Raw genomic sequence first — 23,540 nt, 5'->3', positions numbered from 1 at the left:
ACCCCCAGTATGACACATGGTAGCTATACTCAGGGTGTTAATCTTTTCAGATTATGATAAAATGGGATGATTCAGATCATTTGCCTTGCAGGGAAAGTTTGGAAACCACTAATGCAAAGGTATATGTTTTTGTAAATTAGCAAGCTTTATATGACAAGTAGTGAGGGATATTGAATTCAGCAGCCCTTAAATGAAAGACACCTTCTTAACAAATCCATTGGGTTCTATGCCTGTAATTTATGCCTGAAATCTTTATCCCCCTTACCTGAGTTAAATTCGGTGGTTAGCAGTGAAACCAGAAGAGTACATGGTGTGGGAAGAGGTATAGGAAGAGAGAATGCTTGCAGCCCCTTTGCTGTAAGCTTGTTTTTGGTGGGTTTGGGTTGTAGCAAACCTTGACCTGCTATAGAGGAAGGGAGGGAAACCCTTTGCTTCCTCCAGCAGCTGCTGCTGGCGGCTCCTGCTGGAAGAAAAATCAGTGCAGAAGGTGTATAAATTGGCAAAGATTCCAAGACTGGAAGAGACAGGCTTATTTTGGCACATAAACCTAAATTTTTATATATTTAAATTGTTTACCTTTCCCAAGAGAGTGCTTCAAGCCATACTTTACACATTGTATCTTTTAGTGAAGGTTGTGATTTGTGCTTGTTTTCTCTGTTTGAAACACAGGTTTCAAAGCACTATGCACCAGTGGAGCTTCACTGACAAGTATTTTTTACACTAAGTAAGCTTGCTATTATGTGTTCTTTATGTAGTTTGTAATGTAACTTCTAAAAAAAAGGAACATTTGCAATAAATCTTAATCTGTGTTGTCTATTAGGTTTGCTTTGTTGTCATGTGAAAGCATATTTGGAAGACTCTTGAGAGGCACCATATGAACCTGAACAGCCAGATATGAAAATATTAGGGGTTTTGGACATTTTTATACAATCCAGTTCAAGACTTTTTTGTACAGAATGCACAGCTGCATATGGATTGTAAATTATTATGGTAGGCAATTAAATAGCCATGAAAGAAACAGCTATGGTAATTATAGATAGCATCCATACACTATGTTACAAACAATGCTTTTCTTAATACTCATCACAAATTCTAAATTCTGACTAATCGCTCTAAGGAGAGTTGTCAAAGCTTATTTAAAACTGGAATGCTGGAATGCAAATTATTTGACAAGCAAGACAAATTTTTCACAGTGATATTTATACATGTGTGCAACCTTGAAAACTGCGTGTGTGATTTTGTTCCAGGCATCCGACTCTGCAAAGTAGTAAGATTAAGCATATATGTAAGTATTAGCAGGTTTAGCGGCATATGGCTGTGTACACACTCCAAAAAATCCATTTGTTATCATTTTTATTTAATGCCTGTTTTCCTCTGAGCCTGGACCATAGTGCCCTCTTCCTCCCTTCTCCACCCTCCAATAAAAAATAATGAACAGGCTTTTTTACTGCTACCAGTAATGCTTAATGATCTTAGTTGAAAGAGACAAGCAATTCGCAGTTTGAACATATTAGGAGGAGACAATGGGAATCTCATAAATAACAAATACAAGTATCTTTTTAAGATTTCATGTTGATAATGCATTCACTGAACATACAAACTTTAAAGCAAGTACCAATGCAAATCTTTCATGTAGGTGTTTTCCATCATTCATCAGTGTTTTCATGTTAATTCAAAATTTAGGAAAGAACCTTGAACTGAGATGCTTTAATGGGTTTGATTCATTCTGACACTTGTGTATATTTTCTAGATATTTCTTTCATGCAATAGTTTGAATATAAAAACTACAAACTGTATCAAAATTGATAGTGCCTAACATTAATGTTTCTGTTGTATGCACTGGCTGTGTTTTAACAACAAATTAGAAATATTGAATTCTTTTTTCTTAGTATAATTTGCATCAGCGATTGTTTTGAGGCGTATAATACAATAAACAAGTTGTTCCTAGTAGTCTTTAAACCAATTCCTTGTTTACGGCTGAAGACAAATTCTTAGCTCTCCATTTTTTTTGCCTTCCTTTTTCTTCATGGTGTGCCATGAAGATTATCGGTGGTAAGCAAATCCAGCAAAAAATTTCATGTTCATGAGCACTGGTGTCCATCTCAGCAGCCCAGAGGACAGGGTTCTGAAATGGACAGTGAAACCTGCTGGTACAAATTTATTTGAATTAATTAGATTGAATGAAATGTCTCTTTTGCTCTGCTGCTCAGTTTTCTTTCACTCTTCACCAGTAGAAGTGTAAGAAACTGAAACATTTTACTCTTTCCAACATGGAAAATCACCAATTTTACAGAGCACAGTGATGTTACTGGTTGTTATTGGCTTGAGACAAAACAGTGGGATAAGAGTTATTTCAATTTCTTAGTTAAAAGTCTTGGTCGAAGTGGGAGTTACTGTGCCTGTTGATCAGTTGAATGTAGTCTATATTGACCTTACCTTATGCTTTTTTGTCCCTTGTTTATAAAAGCTAAATAGCTACAGTAATTTGCTGAACCTACAGTATAAATTTCTAGGTATATCTCCTGTGTGCTGGTTGTCTTGCTCTATCATGGCATTTTTGGGAAGGGAGGGGTTATTTTGTCCTGAAGAGTCAGGCTGGTTTCTAAGACTTCAGTATTCATTTAAGATGAGAAGGAGCAGCCTTGAGTCTCAAGTGGTGCTGGGGGGAGGGAGTGTTTAGATTGGATATTATGACAAATTTCTACACCAAAAAGGTTGTCAAGAACTGAAGCAGACTGCTCAGGAAAGTGGTTAAGTCTCCATCCCTGGAGATGTTTAAAAGACTTGTAGATGTTGCACTTTAAGGACGAGTTTTTGTGATGGACTTGGCAGTAGGTTCACACAGTTGGACTTGGTGATCTTAGAAGTTTTCTTGAACCTAAATGATTCTATGATTCTACAAGTTGTTTGCCTAAGGAGAACCTGCAGTTGCCTCTCGTGGACAGCAGCTCATATTACTCCCATTTGTAAGTGCAGTAGCTGCTCTGTTAATTGGTAGGAGAGTAGCCTAACAACCCACAGTTTCTTCCTGTCTGTCAAATACACAGGCAGCATCCCTGTTGGTTTTTTGTTGATTGGTTGTTTTTTTAATTTTTGTGAAATTGAGTGGTCGTGAGTGAAGGACACTTGGGAGAAAGGTTACCCTCTTCAGGATAGAGTGCTGCTCTTCTTTCTGCTGAAGCCTGAGAGAGGAGTTCATTGATCTCAATAATGAAGACATTGAAAAGTCCTTCAGCAAAACCAGGGAGACCAAATTTGACATTGTGATATATCTAAAGCTATTTGGTGAGAAAGAAGGAAATGGGGAAAAGATGTCAGGTTACAAACCATAACCTGTTAGACCTTACTTGAACATTAGGGATTGTGGAGGGGTTTAGTTTGTTCCCTGGAGAGGGGGTTTGGGGTTTTTTTACAGATTTTACTTTTATTTGAGAGGGAAAGCATCGTATTCTTTCATTTGCCATTAGGTGGTCATCTTCCTTGATCATTTAGTTAATTTCAGCCAGAGGAAGAAAAGAATTAGATGGGTAAGAATACTTAGGTGCTATGCTCTGCTGTATTAACTTGGATTTTTTTTTTAGTATCAAAGAATACTCTAGCTTTCCTCATGGTTAAACACAAACCTGTGGGTCAGTGCAGCAGCCTTCAGTTGGGTGCATGTTAGAGTTCACTACAGTGTCAAGTTAAAGTTTTAACTCATCATCTTTTTTGGAAGATGAAGCATTCACTATAATACAAATCCTTTGCATATGCATTTAAAATAAGATTTCTTGGCAAAAAAATGGTTATAATTTAAGTGAAGGGAGGAGAAGACTCAAGTAAACAGTAATTAATCCCTGAAACACTATATTGCATGAGTCTGTTTTGCTCTGACAGATACCATTTTCAAATAAAACTGCATATTGTATGTGTATATATTGACAGCCTTCTAGTGCACTTGTTAATCACAAGATTAAAGAGGAAGTGGCATTGAATTTACAGAATTGTCAAAAAGGCTTGGAGCGGTGTGTTCTCAAGTGTTAGTCTTTGGGAAACAGGTGATTATAGTGCTCATACTTGTGTTTAAGAAATGTTTTTCAAGTACCACTGTTTCTGTGCATCACTACCAGATTGCCCAGTTACAATACGTATGCTAGCATCTGTCTATTTTATAATTTAACATAGGACTATACATCAAGTATCTGAAATAGCTACAGCGAATGTGAGTCCTGGTACTGGGTGTGTAACCACTGAAACCTGTCATTCCTTTGTGCTCCTATTATTTCTGGAGTCTAAGCTAAACAGACTAACTGCTGCTAAGAAGCTGTCAGGGGATGCATGTCAAACACTAGGTGTATCATGCGATCGGACCAGCGCTGGGATAGAAAAGTCAGTTGGAAAAGGAAAAAAAGTGACCTTTTTCTCTCAACATTGTCTTTACACTGAAAGGAACAGATGAGTTTCTGAATTATTCACAGTACTGGAAGCTTGTAATCGTTAGCAACGGTGGCAGCAGCAGGGTATTGAGACGGGCTGGGTTTTTTGTAAAATGCCTGATTCTGAAGCTCATCAAGGGATTCATTTCACAAAACAGTCTCTGGGAATATGAGTATTTAAGATCTGTGGGAGCAAGGGCAATTTCTTCCAAAGAATCAAGAAAGAGAATATTTTCTTCTTATTTTTGTAAGGATCTGTGTTGAAATAAACATTAATATTAGTCACAGGTCTTATGCAGTAATGGAACAAAGAAGCTCTGTGAAAAGGGTTTGCTGTTTCACTGAGTAATCTCCAGGAGTCAGTTACAGTGTTAAAAAGCAGATCTTTTAACCCATACTATAATTATTAGATATATAAATTACCTATCCATCTAAATGAATAAAACAATTCCCATAGTAGCAAAAGGTACTCCAAACTGATATTTGGTGGAAGGTAAGGCTTTTCTTGATGTCATGCATAGTTTTCCCTGCTTAAAATACAGACTGTTTATAGTTTCCTCGAAGCAGTTAGCTTCTAATGATACAGTGGTTAAAGTTCTTCTGTTCCAGTAGATCAAATTTAATACTATATTCTTTAAAGTTTCTTCTCCTTTTTAAATTCTGAAGTATATTGATGCTTATTATTATGAATCTGGAAAGCAGGCAGTTGGATGCAGAGTGTAATAATTATGCCATGGTTTAACATGTCATTAGTGTCCAATGACAAACAATCATCAGTCAGATGCTATTGCCCAAATGAGAGCTTGTGTGGCAGCATCCATTATCATCATTACTCTCTACTGCATATTACTAAAGACAAAGGTTTTGCATATGCAGAGAGTAAGGGAAAAGCAGCAGAAAGTGACTGGAGAGTTAGTCTACAGCTCTCAGGAAAACATGTTTTTTAAAATCTTCCAAAGCTTTTACAGTTCTTCTTTGCTTTTAAAAACGGTTCCTCATGGATGAGAAGGTGGACTTTGTTGATCAATTCAGAATCAACTTAAAAGGACACATGCCATAGGTAAAGAACAGATGTTTTCTAGTAGTCCAGTTAATGTTTTAACAATCTAATAGTCCATGGAATGGAGAAAAGCATCTTTAATAATAACTTAAGATTTTTAAATGGAACTTCCAAGTGCCTGCCATTTTTTATGTTAATTGTTCCTCTGGGTTGTGAGGGTAGAAATGAAATGGTGAGGGGGAGGTTGTTTCCATGAGGTCACCGGCATTCCCTGCCCTCCACCACGGAGTGTTCATGATGGGTCTGGCATCTTGATCATGGTCCACTTGGGGCTATTTGTATGTGCTTTATTGTAGCCTGCTCTGTTCACATCAGTTCCCAGCCTGGGTTTTGAGGGTTGCTCCAAAGACTTCCCCAGCCTCAGGTGACACAAAGGGTTCTCCTTGTTACCCAGTGATTACCACAGGGTGTCAGACATTCCCTCTGTATTTTCAGGTTCAGGCCAGGCAATAATTGCTCGACCACCTGGCAGCTGTTAAAACCAGCTCGGGTCAAGAGAAGCTCAGGCACTGTCGAGACCCTGTGCTGACCAGTCATTGTAAAGCCTCTGGCCTTTCACCAGCATTGGCAAGAATTGTATTTATTAGGCTACTTCGTATACAATTAGATTAAAGCTTTCTGAAATCATGTGCATCTGGCTTTTATTTTCTGTCTGAGGGAACTGTGTCGGCCAATACTACCAAATGCACTCAAAACCAGACTGAAGTCATAGCTGCAGGTCAGAAACTTCTTATTTAAATCTGGATAAAAAGATCCATTTTTTTTTCTTTAGTGGTAAAACAAAGATGATACAAGCAATAAGCTAACACTGTGCTGCCTGCTTTCTCCGAACCCTATCAGACTCCTTGTTGCTCCCCCTGCCTCATGACCCTCCTGTGTGCTGCACCAAGGCCCAGCTTCAGCGGGAGAGATGTGGGATGATCCTGGGGGTACTCAAGCCCATTCAGTTGTGGAGCACTGGAGCACAGAGTTAGTCCTCTTGGATGAGTATTTAAATGAGGGCACCTGCAAGGGGGAGAGGAGGGAAGGGATCTCTCTTACAGTTGCTATTGCTCTTCATCTTGCTTTTTGAAAAAACACGGAAAAGTGTTCTATTTGATTTTTTAAATTTATTTTAAGTAAATTGTAAGCTTAATTTCTGGTAAGCATCTGCCAAATCCAGTTTGCTTCCTCTTCAGTTGATAGTGAGAACACAGACTCCCTGAAAAGACTCCCTGTAGTTTTTTTTCCTGTAGTTGCATGAAAACCCAGACTATAGAATTTTATCACCAAGATTCTTGCAAACAGTACTTTGCGACTCTGAACTATGTCTCTTTTGAGGAAGCCAAGGTGCTTCATGATTTATGGATAAGGGTTTCAGAAATTCAGTTCGATTCAGAAATTGAGACTGACAGATTGCTTTCGAAGGAAGCTGTATTGTGTCCTATCACAAGCACGGCACAGACTGAAGTGGTATGTGCAAGTGTTCAGGACTGACTGAGCGTGGTGAGGTAAGGTAAGGTACTACTTCATTAGTTCCTTATATTGTAGCTGTTACTGAGTCACTGTGACACAATCTCTAATTCAACAATTCTGCAGGACAGTCAGTGCCCTTAAATCAGTGTCGTGTACCAGCCCATAGTGGTTTTGTTGTTGATAATATGCTTTTGTGAAAGGTAAATAAATGCTTAAATAGGAGGTGGAAGATGCAGCCTCACAGCAATGTTTTTGACTTGCTGATAGGCAGTATTTCTTGGGCAGCAGCTCCTGATAAATCTGGCACCTGTGCCAAAAGCTACTAATTTCTCCCTCAGGTACACTGGAACATAGCCCTGAGGGAATAACAGGTTAGGAAATATAGTAGCCATATTTTGCTATTTTTAGTGGTGCTGGTTTTGTTTCTGTAATAAATTTCATTTTAGTTGAATAAATAGATAAAAGAAATTTGGAAGCAATTACAGTCTTATGTTTTTCTAGCTTCAAAGTTCACAATAGTACTTTGCACATTTGACTAATTGCTTTGCAAGCTAAATTTAAAAGCTTATTCTTCAGGGGAGATGGAAGAGAGACTATTTAAAAACTCAACTTATATAGTTATAAGAACATTCCTGCCTTGCCTCTTCCTCCAATGCTCTCTGGTTGTCTTGGTTTGGTCACTTTTACCATAATTTTGTGAAGAGACAAATTATCAGCATCTAGATGGTTTGGAATATACAATTGCTGAAGGTGTAGGGGAGTCAGATTAGTTACATGCATTTCCCAAGCTGATTTGACTTAGCTTAGTTACATAGTGGGTTTTACTTTATATTTAAGAGAAGTATACTTCTAATAATACTTTCCCCATGGCATGTCTTTTGTGAGTGGTTTCTATTTGTATATATAAAAATTTATTTTTTTGTGTTCATATATGTTCACATTCACAGTTCACTAGCTTTGCAGTGTTCAATTAAGCTTTTTAAGCATTAACGAAACAAGAGCTGTACATGGATTAAGATCTGATGGTTATGTGTCTAGTCATTCCACAGAGCTATAAAATGTCTCTTCGCCTTTCCAATCTCTTTTACCTGCTTTGCTCTCCATCAGTATACTTCAAACTCTTTATGCAAGTCCCTCTTTGTTATAGCTGTACTTGGTGTTTGTGGGTTTGTTTAGTGTTTTTTCTGTGTTTGCACTGCTTGCTGAGTATGTGTCAGGATTCTTTGATTACATATACTTAAGTTATACAGAGATCTTAAAAGATATAAAGATATACTAAGATTTCCTTTGTCTCTCCTGTTCCCCCATATGAGATATAAACTCCCCCAATACCAGCAAATAACCTATGTTAAATCTTTTTCTTTCCGACACCTGCTTCTTGGAAACCTTGATTAACTTACAGACAAAACCTTGTATTACTGATCCTACCCAATGGCTTTGTGCAGCTGTGTATGAGGCAGTACGAGCTGTATGAGGCAATCTGTGTATGAATTGGAGGTGTGCAGTAGCACATTCATTGTTCTCAGCTGAATGAAACCTCTCCAGAAGATGAGTGTGTCCAGAAATGATAGCTGAGCACTCTGAACCCCTTCATTCACCCTGCTGCCTGTGCTCATCCTTTCACCTGGATGCGTTAAGAGCCTATGATATTAATCAGAACGGCTCCAGTCTCAGAGCTTATCTACATCAGTGGTTTTAAAAGTGCACTCTTCTGTCAGCATCACTGCATCTGCACAATAAATTTTGCTAGCTTAAGCTATGACTTCTAGTAAATTCAACTGTGCTGGCAGAACTTTTCAGTACAGACTGGATTTCTCAGTACTGTGCTTTTTGACGCATGTTGTTCAGCTGTGCAAATACAGAGTCAAGATTTTGATGCCACCAAGTTCAAGTACAGGTGTTAGGTGTTTTTTCCTTTTTCTAATGCCTGCATTTCTTCAGTCCTGGACCACCCCTCAGGAGTAGGAGAAAATTATCAATTTTTTTCTGAAAGTTAAATGTTTCTAAGCATAGATAATGTAGTGGAAAGAACTTTAACTTGGGATTACTACTATGCTATAGTGTTCTTCACTTTAGGAGGGGCATGAGCCCCTCTACTCCATTGTGTAGATCCTGCCTCTTCATGCATCCCATGCTCTCTTTCTGTTTCCTAGACAATTTGGCAAAAAGTTAATGCTTGGAAGTACCTATACTGCAATGAGATTTGTGTCCTTCAATATACAATAGGAAAATCACTAATAGTTTCATATTAAATATTAATTAATTAATTAATTAATTAATTAAATTAATATAGTTTTCATATTAAAAAAGAATTAGAAATACTTGAAACGGGATGGAAATTAAAATGGCTGCTCATCCATCCATATAGTCCATATGGACTTGTCTGAGGCATTTTGACTGTCGCTATGGGAAAGATTCTCTTCATTGTTCTGCTTGTGTTTTCCATGTCCCGTAAATGGGTGGAAGCCTGCAGTGTTCCTGGCTTTCAGTCTTGCACCTGTGCTTGCTAAACTTACTTGGTAAGAAATACAATTACAAATTGTTTAGTTCTGGTGTAACTGAACTGTGGAACTTCTCTACAAACTCTTATTGGATCTAAAAGGATTTAGTTGGTAATTGTGAAATATTTTTATTATTCAGTTATAGTTAATTGTCCATGTGTTTAGAGACCAGATTTTCATTTATGTTATTAAGAGATTTTTAAAGGATGGAAATTGCCCATCCTTTAAAGGTCACCTTCAGATCTGTTCCTGAATTAGAAGGATTTTTAATCAATTATTGTACTAAGAAATTCCTAGTATTATATTAAGTGGTAGTTTAAAGGATTTAAAGAAGCAACTTCCCTTTCCCCTAAAAGCATAATGTTAAGCTGCTCAGTACTTACTGTAGAAGCTTGTGCTTATTTTGCAAAACTGGGATCACTTGTCAATAAAGCATTTTTTCAAATTGAGACTGGTTTCTCTGAGATGTGAGTGCAGTGGGCCAGGTGCTGTCACTGGATTCTGCCAGCAGCAGGTCAGCTGCATCCTCATGGTCAAAATTTGGTGGCATGTGGAAGCACAGCCAGGTACCTTAACTACAGGTAACACACACCAGTGGAAGAGGAGGTCAGCAGGAGGTAGTTCTTTGTCCTAGTTCCCCAGCTTCCTGAAGGAGATTTTGAATTATTAAAAGTTAATTGTTCTTTAAGTACTGTTACCAGAGAGGATCTTGGTTGGTAGTCATGTAGGACCATGCCAGAGTAGGCTGTGTAGACACTTTCAGAGGGAAACACAGTCCTTTGAACACAGTTGCTAATTACTGTGGGAAATTTTGCGTCTCACATAGTTAGCCAAAGAATTTACTTTAAAAATGCGTTATTCTTTTGTTTCCCCTAATCAAAGTCTTAGTTCTGTTGAAATTGGAGACAAAACCTGGGAGGTAAGAACGGAATGGGGTGATTACAGGACAAAAAGGTTTTGTATGACCTTTAAGGTAAGGCTAAAAATCTGATGCAATGAAAGGCGTGGTCTAAAAGAGAGTTAGAACAGGGATTGCAGAAAGGAAGTGATCCAGCAGGGCAAACAACCTCCAGCCTCTACTGTCCGCTCGTAGGATCGTGGTGAAGAAGAGACAATTAGAGGTTGTGACAAGAGGACACAGCTTGTGCAGAGAGGGAAGCAGGAACCTGGGAAATAATAGAACACATGACAGCTGATACAGTCTGAATAGATGGGAGAGTTAAATACAGTAGAAGGTATTGCTAATGTAAACATAATCAAGCTAAACTGTGCTTTACTACATGTTATGTAGGCATTAGCTAGTAATTTTTCACACTACTGTGTTAGGAGCAGTAAATGAATGTTGTGACAGTATGAATATAGACTACTTGTGTTTCTGTGGGGATTTTCCATATTTGGGACTTTTCTTCTTTGTATCTGCGGGGTTTTGATTTGTTGCTGTTTTGAGAAAGTCATGAGGTGCAAGGGGATAAGTTTGAACAAAACAGAGTTCTTGAGCATTAAAAAAATTGGCAGCATGCTTTATAAATCTTCCTAGTCACTCTTTATTAAGATGAGTCACTAAATAATTCTCCAGGCTGCAACAGGATTCTAATTATAGTGTGACTCGGACTGAAAAATCTGGTTACCTATCAGATCATGATGAAAAGAAAAATCTTGTGAATGTCTCCTCTTCATGTGGAATTTCAGTTTTCACTATGAGAATCTGTACTTGAAAACTAAGGCTGATGCTGCATATCTCCTATGCCATGCCACCACAGCAATAGCTTCAGCACGTACCCTTAGCTATTTTTTAATTCCCTCTCCCATGTGTCCTCAATGACATTCTTGTTGCAGTTTCCTCATGTCCTCCTTTCCTTTCCAGACACTTTTACAATAGTACTTTCAGCTCAGCGTTGTGACTGTATGCCCAGCTCTTGCATGTCACATGCAATATATTTCATTTCCCTTATAGTGACTTGAGAGATGTATTGTTTCTGAAACCTCACTACTGTCAGATTGAAATTAACTCTGAGTTGTGGAAGGGGGAGTTGAATGATCGACAGCTTGTTCAGATGGTGAAGCTGACATACTGAGAGCTTTGTTCGCCAAACAGAAATGCAGAAACAATTGTGCTGTGCATGCTTGGGGACTTGGGGACTGTAGCACCTTTGCTGATGTTCATGGCTTGCTATATGTTGTTCTTGTGTCAGATTCTCCATCACACTTGTTTTAAAAATCCCTAGATTTCTGTGGCTTTGTTCCACAACAAAAGAGGACTATGTGGAAGAACTCAGAAGGTGCAAAAGTAAATTTGGGAGACACCATTTAAGAAGGAATTACACTCGCATAAATGAGAAGACCGTTAAGATGGGTTGAGTAAGAACATGGTGAGGGAGAAATAATGTGTACGAGATGGGAACAGAAGGAGATGATGTCATAAAGGATGAATTTCAAGTTTAAATGAGTAGAGGGAAGTATTTAGGCCTTTTTAGTTGCTGCTGAGTAATGAATTACCCGGTGCTGACTCTCTCCGAGTTTATTACTTTTCTCTGAAATAAATGAGTCACAAAGTTTCCCCCTTCTAAAGTTTTCTTTGTTCTCATCCTCTACTCCCTTTTTGGTCTTAATAAGTGTTGCTATAATGAGTGCTACTGATTCTATCTCCCTCCACCTTCTGTCCTGAGCTTTTGTTATTCATTTTTTTCTTTATCCTGCAGCACTTCTGCTCTCTTAACTTCCTTTGCCTCTCCGTCTTTTCATCACATATTCTCATTCTCATTCTTTCTACAGGAGCACACCACATTATTACATTCTTTCGTTCTTCATATTCTCTTTATCACTTAACTCTCTCAGCCCTTTGAATTAAAACACATCTTGCACAAATCCCCCAAATTAGAGGCAGACACTTCCACTTAAGATCAGAGTTCATGACAGTTCCTACAAACGGTTCCTCCAATGGAGGAAGAGAAATTGTCAGTTTAACCCTATACCAAGTTCCTCTGAAGAGGCTGTTCTATTTTACGGAGCAGTTGGTCCAGTGTCTCAGTCCTTCCTTCTTGCAAGTTAATGGTTTTTCTGCAGGGCTTCCTTGGTGACTTAATAGGCAGCACAGCCCTGGGCTGTGTGTGTGCATGGCCAACTCAGGGTTAGTTCCAGTTTTCTCTTCAGGAGGTTTGTAACCTTGCTGTGGGAGGGCTTCCAGGGCACAGAAATAGCTATAGCTCTGTCTCAAATGCTGCTGGATGGTCTTGGTTCCCTTACAGGAAAATGCCATCCAGAGAAGTACTCCCTTGATTCCCATCATTACAGAGGGTGCATTATCTCTTTCTGCTTATATGAGGGAAAGCATGATAATACATGTTCTTTCCCCTCCCCCCCACGCTCAAGGATTTCAATTTTAAGTAATGGCAGCGAAATTGTTATACGAACATCAACCTCTATGACTAACCAGGATCCTGCAGAACTCTTTATCTTGATGATTTTCCTGACTCTTATTGCAAGAAACTTTTGTAATGAACATAGAGTACATTTATTTGTTGTTTATCCTGTCTCTAATGTAGTTAAGATTTTTAGATAGACTATGTAAAGTAACTTTTATATTAACATTACATCCTGTAGTGATGGTAGATATGAGTGTTCTGTTCCCCTGACATGCAGAAAAATACAAAACATTTTTACTGATCTTCCTTATTATTCTTGTGGTTTTCTGTTTGGGTTTTTTGTTTGTTTGTTTTTAATCTGATTCTAAAATGTAGGGTTATTTAGTGACTTAAGGAGTTTGTAAACTGCCTGTCTGACAGGCCATCTGTTTCCCAATCCCCCTTAAGAAGGCTGACTTGGGATGCATCCTCTCTAGTGTCTGTGCTGGAAGACAGACTTTTTATATTAAGAAGTGAGTTTCTAGATATGATGACCTGAAATGTCCATGTATTAAGAGTCATCAGTTTGACTAATGGCATACCATGGCTACAGATCATCCTAAGCACCTCTTCAAAGTGTCATTTTTCCAGCTCAGTTGATTTCTGACATATCTCACTTTATCAGCCATTGAAGTGGAAATTTCATCACTCTTTTATGCTTTCTGAGTTTTTCTTAGTATTTGTTTGTAATAGGTTTTATGGGTGATTAGTTGTGTGAATTGTGAAGGTTTTTTGTGGACAGAAGATTTTCTTAATTTTTGCATATTGCACTTTGGCTTTTTAATCTACTTGTTTGCACGTATCAGTTGAATTTGCTTTTTTTTTTTTGCTATTAAGAGGCATCCAAGTACTATACCTAATGCAATTTGTAACTAATGCAATATTTACATTAGTTTAATCTGTAAATAATTACAGATTCAAATGAAATTATTATTACATTAAAATAATGGCATTTGCAGTCATGTGTCAATTGAACAGCACTACTCAGATGCTATTTTCAGCAACCGTTGTCAATGCTGAGAATAGGCACTGTCTTGACTCACAGCCTGTAAAATCCTCCTCTGCTCTTATTCCAGACAAAAGTTCAAGCCTGCTTCTTCTCCCCAAAATCTTAGGGTTCTTGTACTACCTGTGTTTATGTAGGTTCTTGTACTACCTGTGTTTATACATTAGTGTATCACAAAAGGAGATTTGGTCCCCATCTAAGCCAGTGTTGAGACTGTGCTTGTGCTAAGGGGTCAGTGTAAAAAGAGTGATCATTCTTAATTTGTAATAATGATAATTAATAACAAACATAATAGTAATTCAATAATAATGAAGGCCTTTGCATCTGGGAATACTATGATTCTTCGGAATGCCTAAATTTTTAAATTTAGGTGTTAGGAGGGAAATTTGTGATGTGTAATATTTAAGTTCCTTCCCTGGCTCTGTTTTGCTGGCCTCAGGGAGCAAAGAAGGGCTCTGCTCCAAAGAGCACGCTGCTTGCCTTACTGCTGCTTCTCCTTGTGAGGCTAAGAGAGATGTTGTTTGGCCTTCCTAATAACAGTATTTCAAACTCTGTTCCTCTGTAATAAAGAAATATACAAGTTTTATCTTCCCATTTTTTAAATATTTTCTGTTCCAGCCTTGCATATATTAATGATGCTCATTATTCTCAGAACTAATTCCAATTTTGTTTTGTGTGTTTTGAGATGTCTAAAATGGAGATAGACATTGAAAGGGACTATAAAACACACTATAGTAGATCCATAAATCAACCCAAGCAGTGACATAATATTTTCTATACAATTATCTCTTCATTTTGGTAACAAACATTTTATTTCTTACCTCTTTACTATTTCATGCCTGTGTAGATTTTTAGATATCAAAGGACATAAAATATTGAGGTATGTTTAGACTTCTTAGTCAGGTACCTTGGTGTTCATTGAATCAGATTTAGTGCTGGGAGAAGGGTCTCTGAGTGAGAGATGGGGAGGGAGCACTGTGTAGGTTAGACATGATTGCCATCCTTTTGGCTAAACTGTAATAACCCCTTGAGGTACTCAGAATTGAAGCTGCTGAATGAAATGCAATAATTTTCCATAACACTTTAAAGGTCCTACAGGCATGCTAAAGTTGTACCTGGTTGTTTTGGATAACACTGTAGCATGACCCTAATGCCTCTTTTACATCTTGGCAATTAAAATACATACTATGCTTTATGTCTGTTGTACTTTTCTATATTGCAGTGTAGAACTTTAATGTTGAGTCTTTTTTACTGTAAAAAAGGTAAGTAACTGTATTTTGGAGGGTTTTTTTTCTTTTTACTACATTGACCTTATTTCATGTTGCAATAGGTGATTAAGAGGAACTGATGAAAGGCTGTTTTGGGGAATTTTAAATGACATGTAAAACTTCTAATGGGCATCAGTCAGCTTTGTATCTGAGACTTCAGTCGTTGAAGCTCCCATGTTAGCTTCCACATTTGTGTGTGAATATGCCTTGTGCTCGGTTTTGGTGTTTGCACTTGGTGTCTCTACAACACTTAAAGTAAAAGAAAGAATTTTGATAATGTATTTGTTTTAATTATTGTCTGTCACTTATCTGACTTGGTAATTAAATATTGTTCTAAATGTGCTAATGATGTCAGAGGTCTGCAACGTATCCTGACACATAAGGCAATGAGCTCTCTGGTCCCATTGATCTGGTCATGACAAGAATTGCTTCTCTGGTTCTTCTGCTTCTCTTCTAAATTAGTTTGAAAGAAATATTTAAGTATTAATTTTAAAATGGGCATTTCTTCTTTATGGTTTCGAACTGTTTTTAAAATTTGGAGTGACACTGAGAAAGTACAGTGTGAGTCTGCAATCAGCTAAGCTATGTAAAGAAATGGGATGAGCATGACTATATAAGAGCTGACATGTCAGTCTGGTGATTAGCGTACACCCTCCTGTGTAATTCAGCCGGGAGCCTGTAACATTGGAGAGATCACTGAAAAGGTCATGGGAGATCCCAATGCTCAGTGACACAGATGAGCATCCTCAGTTTTTATACTTCGAAAAGTATTAGACCAAAACTTGAAGTAGTGGCATTCACCAGTTAAATCTTTTTCAATTTTCTACAGTCTAAGCAGAAAATTTTAGGTTAGCATTGCAATATAACGCGTAGCGTTATATAGCACGGTTGTTTTCACGTGCTTTTGTGAGTGTGTGAGTTAGTAGTTCAATAGCTTTGTAAATATTGCTCTATGAAAATTTCTTAATTTAGTTGGAATGAAGCCATCTGATAGACCATAAATATTGACATATGGGTAAAAATTCCTTGCAGATGAAGGCAAGTGTTTTTTCAGATTTTTCAAATCAGTTGCTGTGCATTTGGGTAACTCCCCAAAAGATACTGCTTTTATATTATAGGAAGCAGAGAAGAAGAAAAAAAGAAAATGTATTCAATTTTGTGCAGCAGTGGTTCATTTAAATCTGAAGATTTCAGTGGGAAAATTTGATAATATTTTAGCTACAGTGATCCTTACAAAAAAGAAGCTGAACAGATGCAGTAAATTAACAGTTTGGATTTTTTAATTAAAATAGTTTTCTCAATATTTGAAAATAGTTCTCTTATTTGGGGGTTAGGGGTGTTTCTAGAAAAAAAAAAGGCAATGATTCATAAGGGACTAGTTAAGATCTTACAAGGCCATCTGCAGGTCTTCTTTTGTTTGACTTGTCACTTCTGTCTTAAACATTAATACAGATATTTGTTTCTGTGTTCTGCAGCTATATTTGTGCTCTCTCTCTTTCTGCTTGTTGTCTGATCACTGTAGAGAACATTTATTTGTAAACAAATCTTTAAGAGAGCTTTTATTCTGCCTTCTTTTGGATAGGTGCAGTAGTTCACTGAGGAAGTAATTTCAAAGACAGGAGCCTGAAGATGTTAACTGTTCCCTGAGACTTGCTGAGAGATACTATTAGTCTTAAAAGTTAAACTTTACTGAAATTAAATAGGTGTTTCGTATAATGCCAGATTCAAAAAGATTAGGTTCTTAAATCCTAACAGATTTTTTTTTTTTTTTTTTCAAAAATGCCCACAAAAAAATGCACTAGTCTTCATTATTGTGGCAGGCTAATCACTGCTGAAGTGTCTCCATAATGTGGAGCTGGAGTTTTTTTAACCTTTTCATTCTTTGCCTGGACAGGCAATACATAACTCAGAGAACTGCTTTTTGAAATTTTATTGTATTCGTTGACTTCTGTGGGAAACAGATCAGTACTTCCTCCATGCTACAGCAAAGATTAAGTCTTTGAGGATTTCAGCTTGCTGTAGTAACAAAGTTTTGTGCAAAAAGTTTGATTTATTGGTTTGGGTTTTGTTGTGGTTTTTTTTTTAACGTTATAAAGTATTTTGAAAACTTGGAAAAAAATTAAAATTATTTCCTCTTGGATGTGAATAGCATACATATTTTTCCTATGGTGCAATTTAGAGATGCTGGGATTTAGTGGCCCTTTAAAGTCTTGAAAGGCTTAGATAAAAGGAGAGATATGCTTCCACAAAGTCGTTACACTGCAAAAGAATTCCTGTGTGTATTTCTTAATAATTATTTTTAAATTTACAACTCAGTCTAGTGTTAATAAAATGAAAAGTTTATAAAATGCCTAGAATATTGTTTTCACATGGAAAGAACTTAGATTCATTAGTCAATCAAATATTTTAAAATCTGAGTGTTTCATATACCTAAAAAGATGAGCTTTGTGGGCATGCAGATGTCTAAACAGTCATAAATTTAATAAATTGCTCTACTATAATACTTTGTTTTTTCTGATCATTTAGAAATTTGATTTTAACTATTTAACATTTGAAAATAAAAATAGAAGAGAAAATAAGAATAGCAGCTTAAGTGAAAGTCTTTGTTACTTTTTTTTAGTCTAAATTGAGATTTACATAGGTCAAGAAATGCAAAAGCTTTTTTGGAAAATTTCAAAACAGAATGATAAAGGACTAGCTGCCATTCACAAGCTTGAATTATAGTTCTGTAGTAGATTAAATATTCTCTAATATATTCTAAGTGACAGCTAATTAGTTTGTTTGATATTATATGTTTAAATAAGTAAAGAGATATAAAGCAACCTCGTTTTTGCTGAAAAGGGTGTAAATGGAGTTTGCTGTTGCTATGTGGTATGTGCTGTAAACTGTCATTTTAATTCTACATCTCCCAAAGGACTTGACTGATAGTACCTTGTAAAATAATCAGTTGTGTATTTTTTTTAGTTTAGCTTTTCTGAGTTTTATTTTTTTTACTGTTAAGCACTTGAAATTAAGGAAAGCACTGAGGAGAAAGTTCTTCCTGAGACAGAAGAAAGAACCCTAGTATATTAAGGTATTAAACAAGAAATATCAAGGTATCAGTTTAAAAAGTGCAGTTGCAAAATATTAAAATCGTTTATATGTTTTGTCAGCTGTTTAAAGATACAAATTATATTCTTTATTTTATTTTAGCACTTCTCTTTAAAAAAGAAAAGCAAAATTTTACAGACTGTTCCTTTCTGTCAGAAATGTAGATGTTTTGGTTAAGGGTTAAGTCTGGTTTTGAAAACTAACTGTAATGAAATATTAAAGAAAAATAAATAGTCATAAAACTAAGATTCTTACTGTAATATTCCTTAAAAACTTGAGGGAAGGAAAAACTTTTTCTGTCGTTTACAAATCAATTATTTTCTTGCTTTCTAGCACAACTTATGTAGAACATAGTGGCTTGGAGAAACCTACCTGAACATCACCTAAAATGTTTTTGTAGCTTCCTATGAAATCGTGTGTTCATGTTCTTTGATTAGAACAATATTCATAGATTAGAAATTACAGTAAAGTTAAAGAAGTCTTAAAGTATAAAAAGAAGTATAAAAAACCAAACATTAAACCCACAAATTTCTGACAAGCAGAGAAGGAAGTCAGATTTGTCCTTAAAACGTACATTCTTCTCAGAAGAATAGAAAACAGCTTACATACAATTAAATTCAGGCAAGTAACACATTTCTAAAGCTGAAAAGCTACTTTTTTCCCACCAAGTTCTCAGTCTGCTTTTGATCTTCTAATCTGTTGTGTAAAATTCAGTAGTATTGTGTAGTTGTTCACAAGAAGTTCTTTGTTCATGCTTTAGATCAGGGTAGCTTGTGCATGGAACTCTGGGAAGTCTTGCAGATACGCACAGAAGTGCTTCTCACTCGTTGAGCAGATCTTTCTTTTTTTCTCTTCCAGACAGTTAGGGAGCAATTACAGCAATTAGAGATCATTGTAACACATCAGTGGTTGTCTTTCTAATTTTATTATAGGTGAATGTAAGCTGAATGTAGAGAAGACTTCCAAATAAGCTGGACTGATGTGCACAGAGAAGGAATGAAGTATGGATGTGAAGGAACGTAGGCCTTATTGCTCCCTGACAAAGAGCAGACGGGACAAGGAGCGGCGCTATACAAATTCTTCTGCAGAAAATGAGGAGTGCAGAGTGCCCACGCAGAAGTCTTACAGCTCCAGTGAAACCTTGAAAGCTTTTGATCATGATTCCTCTAGGTTGCTGTACGGAAACCGGGTAAAAGATTTGGTCCACAGAGAAGCAGATGAGTATACCAGACAAGGTAGGCAAGATGTTTTAATTCAAAGTGTGTAAATTCATTAGTTCCAAGGCATTCTTGCTGCAGGAAGAGTATGCCATTATATCAGTTTCATCGGTTTTAGTAATATTCTACACACATTGTACACTTCACTTTTATCTCCCTAAATGTTTACAAATATGAGGAAGCATTTTGTACTATCTTTGAAATAAGTAATATAAGATGCATAGGAAGTAAATGGCCTGTGTTGGGCAATGGGTCAGTGACAATATTGCAGAGTCAAGTGTGAAGCGTTCAGGCCTTAAAATTCAAAAACTAGACCCCCAGTTAATCAGCTCATTAACAGATTTCCCAAAAGTTTGACGCTCCTGTATATCTAAAATGTAAATAGCTTTAAAATTAATAAAAAATAAACAAATACAACCGTTTCAAGAAGGCCAAGCCCTATGAATAGGTTTGTGGAAACAGTATGTGTGGATGAGCATCCAAATAATGCAATAGCTCAGTGCCTTTATCTTCTAGCTCACAAGGGCAGTAACAGAGCTTTGTACAGTGAGTAAGGTGAGTTAGTTCACAATTTACGCATTTGAGTGTGTTGGAGGATTTTTTTTAGTGGATATCTATGATATCTAACCAGATGCTAACAGATTGCTAAGACTCACTGTTGGATTTTCAGGTCCATCACTGGAAAGACATGAGAAGTCTAAATATCCAAGGAGATGCTATGACTCTGGGCATTGTGCTGTAACTGACTGTACTTAAGCAGAGGGTTAAGACTAGATGATCTCAAGAGGTCCCTTTGGACCTCAGTGATTCTGAGAGATTGAACTTGGCTCCAGTGAGAGTTCAGCACTTGTGCATCACTATTGGGTTCAAAATTGTAGTGTTGGGAATTGACATTTTTACATTTCCACAACTAAGCTACTTTATTATAAGGAGGGGGGAAAAAAGAGTTAGAAAATGTGTAGAGTATTGCAGCCCAGTTATCTAAAAGTATAAACCTAGGCCCAGGACTGTGTGAACCTAAGCCTCAGTCTACTGTTTAAATCCATCTTCTCTTTTATGCAGAAACAAGAATAGATTTAGGTATGGAAAAATAAATTTTTCTTCTTGTGAGGAAGTCCTTAGTTTTAACTTTAGAATGCTTAAAATTATTTTCCCCATTGGTGTCTTTTCTTTGTTCCACATAGAATAACTTTACATTAGAATGAGAGCTGGGCAGGTGGTGTTGACTTTTTACCTACCAATGTTTCTAAGGCAAATAAAAATATTTCTCTTAGGCTTATGTAGCTGAGGCTTGCTGCTACTGTAGTCTACTTTCTGCTGTTTATTTTTGGTTTCTGTGATGTGTTGAAACTTCAGGTCACCACTGTTTTCTAGTTTTCAGGTCATTAGTCACCTTGACATCATTACTTTTATAAGGTAAAGTCAAGATGAAGTTTTCTAAGACCTGTACTGTAGGCACTTTCTTAGTACTAGTGAGGAAATTATATCAAAACAGGCACTATTTATTTAATGAATTCATAAACTATTGCCTGAATAGAGTGCTATTCTTTTTTAAATAGCAATAAAAAATTGGAAGAAGTTATGTGGTCTGGCAGATGACATATGGTGGTGCACTGGGCCTTGGGTTTTTTTTCCCCTTCACTCTCTTCAGAAAAGCACATAGTATTTAGCCAATACTTATTGCCCAATATGCAATAAATTATATGTCTATAGGCCTAAAATGGTAGTCTGGGATGTATAATGTCCTCTTCACCTTTCAGTGGTCTCAGCACTGTCATCTGTGCCCACTTGATTTCCCTCATTATCCTTTCAGTTCTTTTTTTGTCACTTATTGGCTTCCTGTAATGCGTGCTGGTGTGGCACCTTTGGGGACTACCTGCAGGTTTGATAGGGTCAGGTAATAAAGGGCTTGTTTTGCAGTCCTAAGTAGTGTATTCCTTTGATTCATCTCTGACTGAGAATTTTCAGCTTCTGGCATGGGACGTATTTTGTGGAAAAGGTCTTGAAGGTCATTCCAGAGGATTTTAAATAATATATAAAACATGCTTCCCTGTGGTTTTGGGTTTTTTTCCTCCCTCTGCCTAGAAATAGAGTATAGATATGTGGCTTTGTTGACAGGCTTCTAAATCAATAAGAAATAAATCTATAAGAAAAAAAGGCAAGCTTTAATAATTAACTTTAATTGGGAACTTATTTTAAAATTAATCATGATCACTGTTTTGCTTCTTTTGGCCCAGACTGTGTAAAATAACAATATGAAATTTCCAGTGTCCTCGGGAAAGTTACTGGAGCAGTTATGTGAGTTTTTCAAGTCTCTCCAATGTGGCAGAATTAGAAATGTCTGTTTTATGAACGATATTTTAGGGTAAAGCCTTTCAAAGCTTTCTGCTAATGAATCATCTTTTCTTCCTGGGTTGATTCAGTACACGTCTTTGTGCTTCCTGCTTCCCAAAATCCAAAGACAGAAACTCAGAAAGGGATACCGCTGTTGGAGTTAGGTGAGCTTTATTTAGTGGTAGCTTTATGCCACAAGATCTTTACTTGTGGAGAGGCGATTCTCCAATTGTCAGGAGAATCAGTTACAGGATCTTTTTCCTCATCTGTTGAATTTCATTTGCTTTAGATTAGTTGTATAAATAGAAATAAGAGTCTAAAAATATTTGTTTGTAATTATAATTCTAAAAACAGCATTTAAAATATATTTTACAATATTTAAACATGAAACTGTTATATAAATGGGATTATCTTGTCACTTTTGAACCCAATTGACAAGATTGAAAGAGCAGGTGTGCTTGTTTAGGAAACTGTAGCTACTTCTATTCAACATGCTTTCAGGTAATGTCAATGAAGACCATTTTTCTCAAGCCCCTTCATCTGTTGCAAAACTGTTTTCTTTTTTAAAAGCTTTAGGTAAGGATTATTTAGCCTACTCTTTTTAGAACTTCTAAATCAGTTTTTTATAGTTGCTTACTTTATAAACCCCACATAAGAATGAAAAAAAAATTGATAAGCCTATGAATACTTAAACTCAACACCCAGCCATGTAAATGAAGGCCATGAGCTTTTTTTCTTAAAAGGAGTTTTTAGATACTCAATTTTATATTGCGTGTTTGAGAATATACCTAATCTCATGCTTGACAATGGATGAAGCTCAATGAAATACTATTTACTTTCCTAGATGCAATGATATGATTGTTAGGGAGGAAGAAGACACTTATTTTCTTACACTTTGAAGTATCCAACTATAAAGAACAGCTGATTTAAAGTACAACTTCTCTAATTGAATTTAGCAACCCAAATGCTTGTAGTTGATCATGAGTCCCTGCCTATGGCTTCTTCCAACCCAAACCATTCTGTGATTGATTCTATGATTATATATTGCATTATGCCCAACTCTTGCTGAATTCAGGATTAAAGCTGACTATATGAAGTTGAATTTCTGTATAGAGAAGAATTCCTATGTTTAGGAAATTAAACTATTGTGTGAAGTGATATAAAGTACATAGAGACTGCTATGCAAAAGTAGCTGAAAGTATGACGTGTCTGTGGTGTGAGTGGAAAGGACTGTAGAAATATAGAAAGCAGTATTTTTGAAATTTTATGTGGAAAAAATAATTGGAAGCTATATTATAACAATATTAAAATAATTTGAAAGACATCATGATTAAAACCTGGACTCAGAAGGACTGAAAAAAATTTATATTATTAGTAAGAAAAATGCAGGCAGGCAAAACCTGTGTTTTATTTACCATCAGATACATGTTAAGGGGAAGAGAGGAATACTCAATATCTCTCAGGTAGTCATTATTCCATTTCAAAGGTTTTTGTTGTTGCAGAAGAGTATAGTGGTCCTATAGAGTGATTCATGTATCATGTCAGTGAGTTTTTTCACAGGAGCAAGAGGCTCATGTAAGCACAGGTGGCAGGATGCAGTGCAGATTTGTGAGCGTTCATCTTTCCTCACAAAATAGTCAGAGCACTTTTTGCAAACTGTGTGCATTGAAAAGCTGAGCTGCAGGGCACCTTTTTCTGTTAGAAGACCCAATGAGGTAGTGCAGGTTTTGTTAATTTTTTACTTTTTGGAAACTTGAATCAAATATGGTTTTTACTGCAGGTAAAGGTATTTG

The 23,540-nt window shown here is 36.6% G+C and overlaps 1 protein-coding gene across 6 annotated transcripts in view; it reads left to right on the top strand.

Moving 5' to 3' along the window:
* TENM3 (teneurin transmembrane protein 3) overlaps positions 1–23,540 on the top strand; it is a 1,265,035-nt gene that overhangs the window by 920,408 nt on the left and 321,087 nt on the right. For all 6 annotated transcript variants that reach the window (XM_039388717.1, XM_039388716.1, XM_039388715.1 and 3 more), the window contains one exon: positions 19,129–19,431. In XM_039388717.1, coding sequence (XP_039244651.1) covers positions 19,200–19,431 — 232 coding nt within the window. In that variant the 5' untranslated portion in view covers positions 19,129–19,199. The remainder of the gene's footprint in view (positions 1–19,128; positions 19,432–23,540) is intronic.

The sequence above is a fragment of the Pipra filicauda genome, unplaced genomic scaffold (assembly GCF_003945595.2).
Source record: "Pipra filicauda isolate LSUMZ 115617 unplaced genomic scaffold, ASM394559v2 scaffold67_size6003252_pilon, whole genome shotgun sequence".
NCBI classification, from domain to species: domain Eukaryota; kingdom Metazoa; phylum Chordata; class Aves; order Passeriformes; family Pipridae; genus Pipra; species Pipra filicauda.
Note: the sequence above shows the minus strand (reverse complement) of the source record. Positions and strands in the feature narration are given on the sequence as shown.